Source organism: Corapipo altera, unplaced genomic scaffold (assembly GCF_003945725.1).
Source record: "Corapipo altera isolate COAL_440 unplaced genomic scaffold, ASM394572v1 61167, whole genome shotgun sequence".
Classification (NCBI taxonomy): domain Eukaryota; kingdom Metazoa; phylum Chordata; class Aves; order Passeriformes; family Pipridae; genus Corapipo; species Corapipo altera.
This window is the reverse complement of record NW_020884949.1, coordinates 2,141,200-2,158,201: the sequence shown is the minus strand read 5'-3', so window position 1 is coordinate 2,158,201 and position 17,002 is coordinate 2,141,200. Positions and strand designations below refer to the sequence as shown.

Below are 17,002 nucleotides of genomic sequence, written 5' to 3'. Positions count from 1 at the left end.
ACCTCCCCCTACTTAGCTGAAATGTACTGCTGAACTGACAAAGTAAGGTTTGTTTATTTAAAGAAGAGAAAAACTCTTAAGTTTTTCAGCTGGTGCATGGAAAAGAGGTCAATGAGCTTCTATAAGCTTTCCAAGGGTGTACAGTTTACCTCTCATAGGCATACGCTGCCTGCTGTTTCAGGTGTAGATACTCATTCAAATAACCAAGCATTGTGAAAGCAGATGCATCGTCTGGATTTCTTTCTAGAAAATCAGAATTGACAACAGGAGAATAAGATCAGAAAGAACTGTGAAAAAGCATTACAAAAAGCTTGCTACCTTGAAGCTATAGTGCACGCATATGTACAAAACCCTTCGCCAAGTGCTTCTGTCAGTTGCTCACTAGAATAATTTTGACAAGCTGCAGGCAAATAGAGAAGGGATAGAAGACCCACAACATGACATCAGGTTAGCTCAAAAATGTTCAAAATATGACACAGAATGAATGCACTCAAAATATTTTAAGTTTCTCAGCACACACATTTTTTTTCCCTAATGAAATAGGAAAGTATTCATCTCGTATTGACCCTAATAAAATACTAATAGAATCCTATTGTTTATGTTTAATATTACACCTCTGGGACCATTCTGTGCAAAGTGCTCTAGGATGACTCTGCTCTTCAGCAGGGAGGTTGGGCCAGATGACCAACTCTGGTTTCTTCTAACCTTAGCAATTAACCACATAATTACAAAATGGGTAAGGCACGGACTTCTGAGCTGTCATCTCATCTCAGATTTGTCACTTTTCTTCCAAGACTAGGAAGGAAGTCCCTCCAGCAGTCCACTTATGAACAGCGGTGGCACAAAGAAATATAGTCTCACATTTATCTCATTTAGAGGGCTTGCACCTTATTTTTTAGCTCTCAAATGTTTAGCAACATTACTCAAATGATTTATTTACAGTAATAATTGCACATTAATGAAAATACACATTTGCTATGCCTACTTTCAAGGCTAGACATATGCAAACCTACTCCAATGGGTAGGCTGGCTTGGAACCATGTGCAAAACCATGGTCTGTCACCTACTGAAGGTTAACACAATCATATGCTTGAGGCTATGGAGTTACACAGCATCCAAGAAAAGTCTTCGGCCAAGCATCATGGCACAGAGGCAGAGGACAGCATCTGTCTGCACCTATGCATACAGACACATGCAAAGGGAGTCTGAGAGCGAACGCCTTATGACAAGCATGACAAGGCCTTGGTCCCTATTTTAATTGGTCTTTGAAACAAAATCAACTCAAATGAGTAGGCAAACAGAACTCACATCTGCTTCATTTTTGTGTGATAATAAAAGTCAACGGTCTGCTTACCCTGTTTTCAGGTACCAGACTTTGCAGCTCAAAAGCCTCTCCCCAACTCAGGTAGACCTCTCTTGTCCAGATACTACTATAGGTTTATCTGTTCATTCTGAATGCATCTGTTAGGCGTGACAGGTTAGAAGGGTATTTAAACTACCTACCTGTATATTTGCTCAATACCACCTGGGCTGCTGGAATTGCATTCATTTGTACAATGTTGTACAGATATAGTTCAGAGTTTCTGTTGGTTTTGTTCTGCAGTGTTGAACATACCCAGTGGGCATAGCCTTTTGCTCCCTCAGCCTCAAGAAACAAACAAACAAACAACCCCCAAAAGAGGACTCATTAAACCTGCTCAAGATACAGCAAAATAATTAGAGATTATAATAACAATTTTGTGTTTCAGAACAGAGGTTTGGCCAAAAATCTGCATCAGTGTTAAGCAGAAGAAAATACCAAACTGAATTACTTTTAACTTGCCCTTACACATACTTTTAACTTGCCCTTTGGGCAAAGTAAATTCTTAAATTTTCATACAATTTGCTGCATCGCTGTAGGAATGACAACAAAAAAAAGCTTTAAGGGAGTAAGTCCTCTACTTTCTTGGAACTCAAGGTCCTTGTTCTCTCCTGAAAGATTTATAATTTATGCCTTTGATCTATGTCCAAGTCTGAACACGAAGAATGTTTTCTCATTACTTATGGAACTAATTTCTTGGACCCTTGGGACTAAGGCATTTAATACAATAACTGTCTGCTATACAGTGCCAATGTAAGCCAGGAACAACAAAATGGAAATAAACCAATCTCATTTGAAACATGACTGTAACAGTTTCACTATTGAAGAGATACCTATTTTTAAAAAAATTAAATCTCCTAAGTGGAGAGATTGGATATACAAAAACTTCAGAACAATACAACTGTTATACTCACATGCATATTGAGTTCAGTTGTGTGCCTGAAGAGATCCATAGTGTCATAGCTGCCTACTGTCTCTGCAATAAGAGCCTATAGAGAAGAAGGAGCTGTGGTCAGGTACTTTAAAAATCGCGACATTGACAGAAAACTCAGTTATGTTATATCAGGCATATCTTAAACATTCAACATGAAGACTTTCTTTTCCTCATACTCTCCAAGGAAGATTTTAGAAATAAAATGAACAAAATTAAAAGGAGCACAAGCAGTTTCCACCATATCAGTAATTCAAAGTCTTCTGCTGCTACTCTACATTCTTCAAGACAAAGACTTGTGTGTGTTAGAACAACTTATAACAACATCTGACAGGAGCTGAATTTTCAACATGTGATGGTGAGAGTTCTCTTCTAGAATCCACCTTCAATTAGATGATTATTAGCATTATGAAGTGCAGCTATAGTGATCATAAGAGTATGAGTCACAATTACCTCAGCTATTCACAGATGGCCTAGATACCAGTAGGGGTACATCAGCTCTCAATGGTAGGGAAGAAGGGACTTCCCAAAAACTGAGAAGTGCTTTGTCCAAGGTACATTAGAGGCTTACTTGTTTTAACAGCGGTGTTAGAAAGGAGGGGCTGAGAATAGCGTTAGGTGGTTCCACATAATGAACTAGTGGTACAGCTGAAGCTGAAATAACTATCACCTTACAAAGACAGCGCTTTGTTCACAGTTGTCAATAAAAAGCCTCAGAGCACAGTGATTGCTTTGTTGGTAGTTTCTTACTGAACTCACATCATCAGCCATTATGTAAATGTATCTTATGAATGTAGCTTCCACTGTATCACCACTACGGAAACAAAGGTCCAATCCATCTTCAAGGAAGTATAAGTTCCCTTTACTTCAAACAATTTTTAGGAACATGAATAAGTGCCAGTTATTAGGAGGAAGCTCAACTCTACTCTTTGACAACTGGTTTTGGTGCACAGTTTTACGATTTTTCATCATACCTGTCCAATCCAACACAGCAAGTAAGAAGGCTCCAGAGACTGGGCTACCTTGAAGGCTTCATGAGCTTGCTGTAAAACAAAGATAATAATGCTATTGAACTGCCTGGTACGGTAACAGGGTACTTCTTAGTACACACGAGTATTAACATTATCAGATATTAGAAGAGATTTAATGGATCAAATTAGGTCACCACTAAAACATTGATTGTGCCACACAGAACAATGCATTGCCCAGAGAAATAAACAGGTTTACTCTCAAATAAAATTTAAAGAAACATTCAAAACTTTACAACATGAAAGTTACCCTCTCTTCCAAATATACTTCCTTCTCATAACACCAAAAAAGTTCAGAAGCTAAATTAAGCCTTGGAACAAATAATATTTAAAAATATGACTCTGGGAGGATCCAGTTTTGAAAATTTGCTTTTCTGTAACACAAGCAGTTAAACAGATGCATTTTCAAAAGCATAAAACTGATTATCACGGACAAGTCATCTCCCTATTGACTGCATATGCTTAAGAGTTCCTCAATTTGGCACAAGGTGAAGGAAGTGTTAGCATTAGTAGTCTAAGCAGCAAGCAGCCTGTAGTATCAAGTTACTTTTATTAAAAAAAATTCTGACCATCAGATTTACAATTAAATAAGATTTCTTTAATTCTAACCAGCAAATAGGACAGGATGTTCTTTAGCTGCATAAGAGCTCCAGGCTTCACTTAAGATGTACTGTAATTTTCCTCCAGAGAAACTCTGTAAGGTTAGAGTGTCACAGTAAATCACACATCTGCTGATGAACAGAAAGTAGCTCCTTATGGGAACTCAAACACTGAAATTTCAGTCTGTGACAACTAAAAGTTCTTTGTCAAACCTGGCATGCTCCAGTTTGACTAATCACTTCTCAGTCCTTCCAATAAGTTTTCATTCCATCCAGTTGCTTGCACATCAACCTCGTCAATGCAGCACAAGTTCACACTTAACCTTTCTCCCTCCAGAACAAATATGCAATTAATTTGTGTTCCTGAAGTAAAGTGTGGGTACCAGTTTCAATTCTTTTGAAGGAACTACGGTTCTTGAATTTGAAAGGGACTTTATTCTCAGTTTCCCCACACTCCCATCTGCAGATACACCCTTAAAAAAAATGGAAAGGGAAATAATATTTGAGGATGGGAAATAGATTACCTCAATTTTTCCAGTTGCCAGATACAAAACCCCCAAGTTGGTCCAGGCAACAATATTCTAGATAGAACAAATAAAGTTAAAATCACTATGCAAAAATAACACTGCATCAGGGGAGAAGTTTTATATGCCCACTTGAAACAGATGGAAGCTGCCTACAGCACTTACAATTTGCTCAGCTTGAACAGACTTGATGAACGAATGTTGAGCAAGAGCATAATTCCCAATAGCTGGGGGGAGAAAGAAAAAAGGAGAGCTAGATCTAACTGAATTTCAAAACACCATTAGTCAAGTTGCCTTACAGTTTAGGTTAGTACAGAGCTAGGTCTTTTGCTGAAGACTTACCACTACAAGAAGCAACTACACCAAGTGCATTCCAAAAAAGATGATTTTTGCTGTCAAGTCTTACGGCTTTCTTGAGACACTGGAAGAAATTCAAATGTGGATTATAATCATTAGGAGAGCAAAAACTAAGTCTTTATGCACTTACTTCTTCAGAGATGTACATTTTATTGTGGACAGAGTGAGTATGAACAGAAGCATGAACATCAATTTAAAGAATGTACCAGGAAAAACAGGCAATACCTGCAAAGACTTCTCTAGCAGTTCACTGATCTCATTCATGTCAGTGCCCATTGCTGTGAGGTGCTCTGCTTGTCGATAATAATTTATTCCGAGATCACACCATATGCTAGGCAAAGGCATCAATTTTAAAGCTCTGCCATAACACCTACAGAAACATGAATCACAGAATCAATTATTCCAAGTCGCTACATAAAGAGCAGAAAGCCAAAAGAACATTCAAAAGAGTGCTTAAAAATCTAAACCAGCAAAACAAAATCAGACAAGTATGGAAAGCAAAAATCAACTAATACATTACCATCACAGAATCTATCCTGGTCTAAAGGCAGTCTGTAGCCCCCACCACTTGTGAAGCCACAGGTGTGGTTATGTAGGTGAGCATTAAATCAAAGCTCTGTCTGTTACATTATGCATGCTTTTACTTAAAACAACCTCAGTCATTTTTACAGTTTATCAGACTTCCCCCAGGAACTATCTGACTTTACAGATAGTGTTTGAGATTCACTAAGCAGCTACATTTCTTCATCTTACACAAAAAGCTCAGAGAGAGTCACAGAAGAGGCTGCAGAAATACTGCAAATATTTTCTAGATCATGAACTTTGAAACAAGGAATTTCCTCTTCCAGTGTACTCTAAACCTCTAAATTTATGACATTTTTATAAGAATGAAGTACAGACAGAAAGCTGAAAGTATTATCTTGGACTTCAGTTGTCCTGAGAGAATTAGTTAGCAAATACTACAATCACTCCATTTAAAGAGGCATGATTTGTGGAATAGCAGGGAGGATATAGTCATGCTCTGGAGACAGAAACAAGGAGAAGAGCAGGTGCTAGATGAAGTGCTGATAGCCACTGTGGCAACACAAGAAACATACCCTTGTGAAGAAACACAAGAATCTATTTACCCACTGTGCAGGTGTCAACAGATCAGCATGTTTTTCATTTTCCAGAAATTAGGTACTCTAGAATATTTGAGACTGCATAGAGTCTCAAGCTGCCTAGGAGCTCTTGATAATAAAAAAAAGTATTACCTTCCTCCCAGTATGAGCAGCTCATTTTTCTTCAGCATCTGTTTGTCTGCGTTTTTACCCATTTTTCCCCAAAGAAGGGATCCTAGTACTTGAACATGCACTTTGCTTGGTGAAATAACATGCACGCTAGTACAGGTATCTCCAAGAAGTTTCCAAAGGCAAGATATATCAGGACGGTGCTTTATTGCCCTGTAATTAATTAAACAGAAAACCCACCCAACACTCATTCAGGCACTTCAATATCCTTTTCTGAAGAGAAGTTCGCCACTTTGAAGAGTGGCAAAATCTCAAATGCAATTTATCAATGAGCTGTTTTATTTTTTTTAATTCAGTTTCTTCCTATTCAAGCTATAGGTCTAAAAGGTCAAAATCAAAAAAGAAATCAAAAAAAAAGAGAAACTGCAAAATGCCACTATATTCCAACATCGTTGGGACTAAAATTTTAAAAAGTAGCCATTATCTATTAACATGTCAGCTGACTACACACTCCCTTGCATTTTAGAGAACTACCATGTCATATTACAAGACATGACTCATCTGCAGAAATCTGATGGACCTTCTTATTAGGACACTAAAGCATTTTGTATGAAATGTAAAACAAAAAGATTGAGGGAAGGAAGGAATATTTTCCTCTTATACACTATTTCTGGTAGGAATCCCCTCCTTCCAGTCCTAAATATCAAGACTGCTGAAAAGAACTGTGTGTCATTTCACACTTTTGTTATAATCAAATGATTCTGTATCTTTAAACAGAAAAACCCAAAACTCTATAATAGTCATTCATTTAAGCAGTCTGCATTTAGAAATTATTCAAACCATTTTCAATAAGCATATTCTTACTTCTAGATTAGAAGTCCTGGTCCATTTGATTCAGTTTAACTGAAAATCCTCAAACACTTAACTTTTATTCTTCTGCCTGTCATGCACAATCCCATCAGAAATTAAATAAGTGAGTATTTAGCACTAACCTTGTAAAATATTCAAGAGCCTGCTCTATGTAATCCACAGCCTTCCTATCCAAATAGTTATCAAGGGCTGATCTTGCCAGCATGAGATAGCATTCGCCAAGTCCTGAAAATAAAAAAAAATATCCTCTATGAAAAGAGATGCTTTTATGATATGCTTAAAAATAAGGTGGGGAGGGAGGGTGGAAGCCTGCTCAGAGTTCTGCTTTATAAAAAGATTTATGCCCTGCACGGATTATAAATTTATCACAAAATCAAAAGACCCACAATGCTCACAACAGAGATTTTGCTTTTAATCTAGTCAGATGTGAACTGCAGAATAATTTGCATGTTGAAATAAACATAATTAATTATAAAAACCATAGCATTTAAGCTCTGGGTTTGTCCTCAAATAGTAAGTAAACCCCTCATGAGCAATCTGCTCTGTGTTGGCAAGTCTTTGACAAATACAACAACTTGCAGTTTACACATGTCAAAAATCATTCCTGAAACACAAAAGAAGAAAAAAGAATGTCACAGCAGGCAAAAGGGAAAGTCTTTTTTTCAGGAATACTTGAAGCCAACATTATTTAATCCTATTTATGCACGAATTTACTTCATATGGTGCACTGGGTCTGGCTTTGGTTACTGATGAGCAGTCTTTGGAACAGCACCAAGGCGGTCTCTCTGCCATCCCCCACTTCAGTAGTAGGCTGGGGGTGATCAAAATCTTGAGAGCAGACACACTCAGGACATCTGACCCATGCTGACCAAAGGGATATTCCATATTGTATCACATCTGTTCAGCAATAAAAGCTAAGAGAAAGGTGGAAGAGGTAGGGGGGCATTTTTTATTACATTTGTCTTCAAGAGCAACGCTAGGCAGACTGAAGTCCTACTTCACGAAAAGTGGTAGGATTTTGCCTACTGATGGGAAATAAAGAATAAATTTTGTTTTCCTCTGCTTCCGTATATGGCGTTTGCTTTTGCTTTATTAAACTACATTTATCTTGCCCCACGATTTTTTTCCATCTTATTTTCTCCTCTGCTCTCATCCTGCTGAGAAGGGGAGTGACAGAACAGTTTGGTGGGCAGCTGGTGTCCAGACGAGGTGTAGAGAACTATCAAAAAAATAGAGAACTGCTAAAAACCAATTTGTTTTGCCATCACCTAAGCTCCACCATAAAGACTTGTAGCCAGACAACGGTTGCAAAAACAAGCTGTTCAGTTAACCACAACCTGCAGACTCTGTGCACAAACAAGGTATATCACACACATGTCACGTAGCTATCAATGCTTTAACCTACAGACTCTAAGTGCACCACATGAATGTCGCGTGAACACCAATCCCTACGTGCAGTAAACATGTTATTGCTACTGACTCCGTGGCGGACGTACCATTGCTGTAAGTCTATACATGGCAAACGTGCCACTGCTGTAGCCTACCATAAAGCATGCCGCCCAGCCTGTATATAGGCAAGTACCTGACATGCCCGGACAGAGATCTCCCCCACTGAAGGACAGAAGAGGAATGGATCTACAGGACGCCACTGGATCCATGGTGGTGACTGTACCTTGCTTTCTGTAATTACCTTTTGCTTTTTTCTACTTTCATATTTCCTCCCTTCTCTCCTCTTTAATAGGGAATAAAAGCGAATTATAGTTTTGGTTACCAACATTTGGCCTTGTTTGTGTCTTAATCTTGCTCCAGCTATATTTGAACTTTTCTCCTCTCCACACCTGTGGACTGAGAGATAAGATTTGCCTCTCTGCACTCTGAAGATTGGAAACCAAGGTCAACCCACCACAAACAGAAATAAATCCCACTGTTAAAAAGGAACTACATCTCATGGCACAATTTCTAGCATTTTGGAACCAGTAACTGCTTGGTTTATATCTTGCTGACACTGACACTTCTGAAGCTATTTTCCTCATCTATTGTACCCTGTTCCTATACCAAACTTATACTTGGCAAGCATCTTTATCTTAGCCCCAACAGGTATGTCTTGACCACACAGAAGTCCCAAGATCATAAGCTTATCAGATGCCAAGACACTCTATAATCTAAAACCAAAATCAATTTTATTCCCCAAAGTTATACATTAAAAGATATGCTAGAGCAGAGGCAGAATAAACATATCGCTTAGTAACACAAAACCAAAACACATTGAAAAGATGCAGTCAAGTATAGTTATTCTCTCACCTACTAGGAGACAATGCTTCCAACAACTCAGAAACTGTTTAAACCCATCAGAACAGTAGCAAAAAAACACTGACGAGAAAGCAAAAGAACTTCAGAGAGTTTTAAGAAGGTCCACAGAAGTTAGCACACCAGACTAAACATCATGAACAGCCTCTAAGAAAGTGAAGACTGTTTTGAGACTCAAAGTAGGATCTAGAGCTCACAAACCAGATATTAGGATGAGAGATAACAAAGAAAGATGGGAGATGTAAGAAAAGCGTAGGTATAAAGGCAACTGTGGGGGCAAATATTAATCCTATGTACTTACGCATTCTCAAAGCATTTTAGTCCAAGTAACACTGTCAGCTGTTACCTACAGACACTAAAAAGGCCATACACATGTGCAAACTTCTATACAAGATCTTTACAAACTGCTGCTGCAGTCAGCTGTTGCCTTCTTGCCCAACAACTAGTAAAACTGCCTATCTCTTTAACTCCATCATGGAGCTTTTGCCATGTCACTTTAGTCTGGAAAAATCCAGTCAATGAAGTTATACAGAAGGAAGTAGAGGTGTCAACCAGACCAACTCTTTCAACCAAAAGCCTACTCTACTGTTGCAATAATAACCCAACACTTCTGACTTAAGTCTTACAAGAATCAGTTTAGATTCACCCAAAAATCAATAGGCCTTACATACAACGAAGGAATACTTGAAGAGTCATACCAGTATCAAGGAGCAAAAACCATCTTTTTCAGAGAGGAATATGGGGTGAGAATGACTGAAGACTAAGTGGCAGGGAAAATGCAAACAGAACAATTATTCATTGTTATTTGTTATTTTGATAATTGTTTTGTTATTTGTTAATTTGTTACTAAAATTTTACATAATCCCTGTATTATATAATTTTAGAATCACAGTTCCATCACCAGGAAGAAGTTCCAGTTGACCCATTTCTCTCTGCTTCTAGCTATGCATGTTGAAGATTTCTACCTCTTGCCATCTCTACCACTTGCGAGACCTCTTGTGATTTACTGCTATTTTTCGGTACTTGAAGAAGCTCAGAGTGTTCTAGATCACTAGGCTAACACAAGAATTGAGGAATGCATGATCAGGAGCAGCAGAAAAGTAGTATATGCCCTCCTCTTTGAAATAGCAGTCTGATTCCATTGTCCATTGAGTCAATGTTTTACTAGTTAGGTGAAACTGCAGCACTGTTAGCTGTCTTCCTCTGTCTATCTTCAATTCTTCCTCCCACTTGGCCTGGCAGGCCAAGGATTAATTACCTTGCATACTTGAAAGAGAAATAATCACTCCCACTCATCATGATTTAAGAGTTCTTCAGATATTTGAGGGCTACTACAAACTAGCTTCCATGCAGGGGATCACATGGCTCTACATACACAATATATAACCCTATCCTTCCATGCAGGAAAACCTCAATACCCCAAGAACCCTTCAAAAGACTGAAGCACTACAGTGTGTAGAGGGAGAAAGAGTTAATACTTTCAAATTCAGACACATTACCTTTCAGCGCAGGTACATAGTTTTCTGTCTTCTTTAAAATTTGTTGATAGGTACCTATAGCATTTTCATATTTGCCTAGAATCTGCTCAAGTGCTGCAGCTCTGTAAGTGCTGTACATGAGCCCTGGGTTCAGCTCACTTGCTCTCCTGAAGGATTTCAGAGCTGTTGAGTAGCTACCTCTGTTCAAGTAAGCCTCCCCTAGAGACTCCCAGCAGTTGGAATCCTTTGGATCAGCTCTGAGAGCTGCCTGCAAACTGAAGATATGAATTTATTTAAATAGAAGGTGATACAATTTAACATAAAATATTTCCTTGCATTACATACTCTCAGAACACTAATTCTGCATTATACACTCTCAGGACACAAATGCACAATTATACAGAACTTTTAAACACAGCATAGTACCACTTTCATCTTCAGAGGACATTACACAAGTTTAGGCTTTGTACCTAACCGTGGCTCATTATTCAGTGCTCTACCAGGCTCGCCTATGCCTGTCACCAGGCTTTTTAGTACAGAACACTGCTATGATAACAGGACTACATTCTAAGAATTCTGGAACAGAAGACAGACGCAGCTCGCTCAGACTCATTTCCCATTGTTTAGTACAAGCAATCCTATAATCAGCTAACTTATTTTCAAAACTTGCTATGATCAAAGACCGTTTCATTGGGATTTATAGAAAAGGACTTAAACCAATCACCAGTTCTCTTACTCAGCTACTGCTTGTGATGGCTGACCACTTCTCAGGTAATAAAGTCCACGATGAAGCCAGGCCCATTTTGCTGTACCAGGGCTTGCTTTTTCAGTTACCTCATTCAGGATTGACAGAGCAGTATCCTAACAAAGCACCAAAAATGTCAAGTTAGTAAACAATATATGTTTTTTAAATGTTCTGATGACTTTGTATGCTTTTCCTGAAAGTAGCAAGGTGGAGGATGGAAAAAAGAGGTAACACAATTTAAATATGAAAAATGCCCTAGCTTTCTTTTCATGTTTCCTGCTGAAAAAATTCCTCATCTAAACATCACTCATGTGATGAGTCCAATGGTTCTCCTACTCTTCTCCCCAGATAAATTTAGTTCAAAATTGGAGCATAAAATTGAAGCAGGTCCACCCACGAAAGCTAATAAGCAATGACAGAATATCTGTTTTCAGATCTTATTCTCAAATACAAAGGAAATCTGAAGTGATTCCTCAAAGAGAAGGATTAATAGAAAAACAAAACAGCAGTAATCTGAAATTCTGAATGCACAATACCATGTCTCCAAGTTCCACACTTAAGTCTACCGCTGCTGTTCCAGATTCTTCATCCATTTTGTCCAGTTCAAAAGCCTTTTTATAGCAACCACGAGCTCTACTTTTATCTCCAGCAATGTCTCTGTAGTAGTTACCTAAATAAAAAAAGGCACTTCCCAAGTAGCTGTCCAGTTTTGCAGCCTGTAAGGAAATATGAACACAACATAAGACAGCATTTTGAAAGATTATAGTGATAGACAGGTCCAGTGATAACTACTTGTTTAATCTCCGCTTATCAATTTTTTTAAGCCCTTTCTGTGATATACTGAGTTGTCAAACTTTATTTTAGATTGACCCAGATTACGTGAGTTTTAAGTATCTGCAAAATATGCTATAAGCCTCGTGACACAAAGCATTTTGTACACGAAGTACTAACAAACTATTTGTGCTAGTTAACACCCCATAATTTTCATATTCCACTGTTTCAACCATTATGCTCATATTCTTGCCATATTACATCCTGATTAACTCCAGCCTTTTCTAAAGTTTAAGTTCCTTCTTAGACCCACTTGGCTGATTTGTTTATACTTAAGAACCCACAGCCTCCAAGCAGCAGCAAACGCCTTTGTCAATAATAATAAAGAACACATAAAATATTTTAAAACCAAAAGTATTATCCACTTCAATTACGCTCACTAGTACACTCTGCTGTAATTGAAGTGCAAACAGTAGGCAATAACTTAAGTTGTTAATACCTATCATGAAGTTATATGGTGAGTTTACAATGCTTTTTTTGTATACTTCCATGCTATTAATACAGATGTCAGACTAAATCTTTTGGATTCACATTAAAATCTATATTCAGAGAAAAAGCCACAATCACTAAAAAGCAAAAGATCAGGAAAAGCATATAAATAGTGGGGGTTTACAGATGTAAATCCATGGACCTACAGTGAATCTCTAACACCATTCTCAACTTTTTTCCTTCCTCACTTTTCTTCCAGTTTGAATATTGCCTTCCCTGTTTCTAAATGTCTTCAAAGATCTATGCCGGTCACCAAGAGGCCTCAACATTGCAACTGTCGAGGAATGAAGATTGTGGAAATCATCACTATGTTTGGCTAATTCAAAGGCCTCAAGAAGTAGGTGAAAAGAAGAAAACAAAAGCAGGGAGATTCCAGGTAGCTGCACAGCTCCCTACAGTGCCTTTTTGCACAGCTGAAATTGGTTTACAGGCTCTGGAGGCTTATATATTGTAACAAGCAGAATATTCAAGTCTGTCACTCCATTCAGCATATTTTCCATATTTGGTTTCTGAAATAGAAAAACACTAATTCTACATGAACAGTTAAAGCAGCCTTTACCTTCAAGAACTGAGTGAGTGCTTTTCCTTTGTCTTTTTTTGTCTCATCACTCATGAACCAGTATGTGAGCCCCAAGTACTGATGATACTCTGCAGTTTCTGCCTTTCTTTCAATAGCATTCAGAAAACTAAATGAAAGGAACACAGGCCAGATCAGACAAATTCTGAAAAGCTGCAAAACTATACATTCTACTCCCCCATAACATTTCCCTGTTAGAGGACAGAAAAAAAAAAAGGCTACCTTCTTTCTGCTTGTTCATAGTTCTTTTGGGAATAATGGATGTAACCACCTAGGGCATGGGACTCAGCCAGATCAGGGTGGGACAACAGAAGCTCTTGTGAAATCTGAAAAAGGATGTAATTGTTTCCAAGTTATTTCCTCCATGAAACCCAGAATTGCACTTAGCTTATAGGAATAACAATAAAGCACTAACCTTAGAAGCCTCATCCATTAAACCTTTGTTTAGATAAGCCTGCCCCCTTATAGCTGAAATCACTGGATCACTGCTTGCATCTACAATCTAGAAAACCAAGTAATAAACACTATCAATTTATTCTCTCCTCACACTAAGAAATCAAAGGTGTGAAAAGCAGGCAGATTGTATGAAGATAATTAAAAGAAAACATTTGCATGCTTTCTCTATTACACCAGAAAAGACTTAGACAGAATAATTCTGACAAAGAACAAGTATAAAATAGTAGAGAGCAAGGACAAAGGTACAGAAGCACGAAGAACAACAAAAAACAATGAAACTGTGAGACAAAACACAAGGGGAAGCAACCATGCTATCTTAAAGTACCTTCATGACTAATGACAAGTGAACAAAGGACATACAAAGCAGGATTATAACAATAATTCAAATTAAGGCGAACAGCAGCCACAGAACTTGCATGAGCCCAGCAGCAGTGAGCAAGAACAGACAATGTCAAAAGCAACAACTTCTAAAATTAGAATTGTGAGTGAAAAAGAGCCTAAAAAAACCCCTAAAAAAGCAGAGATGAATGAAATGTTTGAATTACACTATAGCTAGTAGGAACGGTCTAAACCACAAGAATGTAGAAAGGCGGTAGGGATAGAAATACACAGTTTGAGTACAAAAAGATGAGAGCACTTTTTAAAATTTAAAAAAACTACAGCATTTTAGTCCATGAAAATACCTGCTCAAGTGCTTTAATGGCTTCTTCTGCAGCATCAGCATCAGCTATTTTAATCAAAGACTCTGCTTTCAACTGAAGGACAAGATTCTTCCACTGAAGATTAGGACCCTCAGGAATTTCAAGAGCCTCAAGAGCTGTTGACAAGAAGAACCTTTCATCAAGTAAAGCTACGAAAAAACAAAACTACAAAGAGCAGCATTGTTCCAAATATTTTTAAAATCCTGTTCGCTCCAATTTTTCAGTCTAATAAAGCACCATTTGAACTGCTCTCCCCCATATTTAAGAAATTGTCCTGTAAAATTTCAATTCATTCAAGTTTAAAAACTAAATCAATTTTAGGGAGGTCCTCTCAGACACATGGGCACTGACTGCTTTCTAGCTGCTGGCCGTATAAACGGAATGCTACCTTCTGTCCCATTTGAGTTCTGAAGAAACAATGACCTTTCAACAGACAAGTCGTTTTACACTTCAGTCTTTAAAGAAAATAATATTACTGAAACCAGGGATTTACGTCTGTGCTTTGTACCTTTCTACACAGTACTGCTTACTTTTCCAGTGCACAGTATAATCTCACTTAAGAGAATGAAGGTAACTTTGTTGAGCTTCAGGATTCTCCAAAAGCAAGAAGTTCCTGCATAATTCAACTAATTGTTTTTATTTTCATGTATGATGAACTTTTGTCTGACTTGATACAGTCAGTAAGACAGGCCAAGCAAAAAGCAATGCTTCCCCAGAATTCTCTCCAACTTTCCACAGATTCTTTGGACTCAAGGAAAATGTCTGCATCAACTGCATCTTTTAGCAAAGAGCAATACCTAAACTTATCCTTTGCATTGAGAAACAAAACTTTTAGTTTGTTCTGAGCCTGTCATTTTAGTTGCATTTGGTACTAACAAGACCTCACATAAGAAAACAAAACACTTTATTTATATTCCGTATCGCTTGCACCTTCACAGATTTCACATTTTTCTCTTCTCCAGGCTGGAAAAGGACTTGAAAGTCTATTTACTTCTCATATGCTGCATTTTTCATATATTTGATCATCCTTATTTACTAGTCTATTAACTTCTACTATTATTCTCTTTTTGAGATGGGGTAGATGGGTATCAAAACTGCACACAGATTGCACCATGCTGCTGATCTGTTTCACTAACCATTTCCTTCCCTGAAATTGCTAATATTTGACTTGCCTGTAAAGCATAGAAGACGAAAGAAGTAGTCCTATTTTTTCATACAGAATGAGGACCCTTCCACACTACTTCAACAAGACTGTAGGATACCTTTGTGGGAACACTTCTTCCCACAGTTCTACGCTTCTGCATTTAAGACTATAGAATTTTATTAATTTTTTATAAATACTAAGTTACACACTCAGGTAAACTTTTTAAAAGTTAGAGCCATGCCATCTACTTCCAAGCATTCGGGTCCCAAGACAACTTAAGCAAGCAACTCCTTAAACCTCTTAGTACTCCAGCATTTTCCTCTCCATAATCCTTGGTCAATTCTTAAGTAGGGAAAGATGGGAAAAGAATTACCACATTTTCATTCTTTCTGCAATCAATTTCTTTTTACCTGCTTTGTTCAGTTTTCATATTTCCTCCACCCAAATTCACAGGTCTTTTGAGTCTTCCTCCTTGGTAAGTACTTTCCCTTGCTGTCAATAATTTACCATGACTGTTCAGCCAGGTTGGCATACTTTTGCCTCTTCAAGTCTTTCTTGAGAAATTTTTCATTGTATTTGTCTCTGTACCAAAAAAGTCTACTTTGGCTGCTCCTTCATTTATAACCATCAGATAGTGGCTCTGTTCAGATTAGATATGCATCACTGGATCATAATAACTGCCCTCATTCCCAGCTAGCACAGATGAAGTTTTACACTGAGTGAGGTTTTCTCAGATGCAGTGTACTGTGCATCATTTCTGCATTTTACATTGATTGAAAACTTATCTTTCAGGTTGTAATACAAAGTCTACCAGACTAAATACTTGTGACACCTACCCTTGTGGTTTCAGGAAATTATTTGTTGTTTGGCAGCATTGGTCAACCACCAGCTGAAGCAGCACATCAGAACATGCAAACCTTCTAAATGTTAACCATCAGACAGCTTTCTGGTTCCGATTAGCCAAGCATTTTCTCTCTTCCTGAGATTAAGCAGCATAAGGTACTGTTCAGCTGTCATAAACCAAGAGAAGCAGCAAAAACTGTGAGACTGCAAAAAGCAAGGGACTATGCCTGCTGCTAACTCAGACCTAGGACACAAAGGCCACATTGGCTTGACCAGATAAAGCAGTTGCTCTTTCAGTTAGCATGCAGTTACCTTGATTGCAGGACAGGACAGCGTTTCTGTATTTGTGAATTTTCACCTGTGCCTCTGCTAAATAATGCCACGCTGCTGGACACTGGTTAGTCTTCTGCAAACCTAGTCAGAATTTAAAAAAGGCAATTAAAAAAGTTGCTTAGGGTTGCTAAGAGATTATAGTTGGGAGATGCTGTATTACCATATAATGCCATGAAAAACATTATCAATTAGATAAAGAA

General features: G+C 38.0%; 1 protein-coding gene across 7 annotated transcripts in view; it reads right to left on the bottom strand.

Annotated features, from left to right (window-relative positions):
- TTC37 (tetratricopeptide repeat domain 37) overlaps positions 1–17,002 on the bottom strand; it is a 47,372-nt gene that overhangs the window by 19,144 nt on the left and 11,226 nt on the right. For all 7 annotated transcript variants that reach the window (XM_027662927.1, XM_027662925.1, XM_027662920.1 and 4 more), the window contains exons 11-28: positions 16,782–16,883; positions 14,465–14,598; positions 13,741–13,827; positions 13,548–13,651; positions 13,308–13,434; positions 11,965–12,144; positions 11,420–11,544; positions 10,705–10,958; positions 7,021–7,123; positions 6,053–6,241; positions 5,025–5,169; positions 4,785–4,863; positions 4,608–4,669; positions 4,443–4,499; positions 3,266–3,334; positions 2,275–2,349; positions 1,504–1,645; positions 150–243 (exon numbers count right to left, since the gene is read on the bottom strand). In XM_027662927.1, coding sequence (XP_027518728.1) covers positions 150–243; positions 1,504–1,645; positions 2,275–2,349; positions 3,266–3,334; positions 4,443–4,499; positions 4,608–4,669; positions 4,785–4,863; positions 5,025–5,169; positions 6,053–6,241; positions 7,021–7,123; positions 10,705–10,958; positions 11,420–11,544; positions 11,965–12,144; positions 13,308–13,434; positions 13,548–13,651; positions 13,741–13,827; positions 14,465–14,598; positions 16,782–16,883 — 2,128 coding nt within the window. The remainder of the gene's footprint in view (positions 1–149; positions 244–1,503; positions 1,646–2,274; positions 2,350–3,265; positions 3,335–4,442; positions 4,500–4,607; positions 4,670–4,784; positions 4,864–5,024; positions 5,170–6,052; positions 6,242–7,020; positions 7,124–10,704; positions 10,959–11,419; positions 11,545–11,964; positions 12,145–13,307; positions 13,435–13,547; positions 13,652–13,740; positions 13,828–14,464; positions 14,599–16,781; positions 16,884–17,002) is intronic.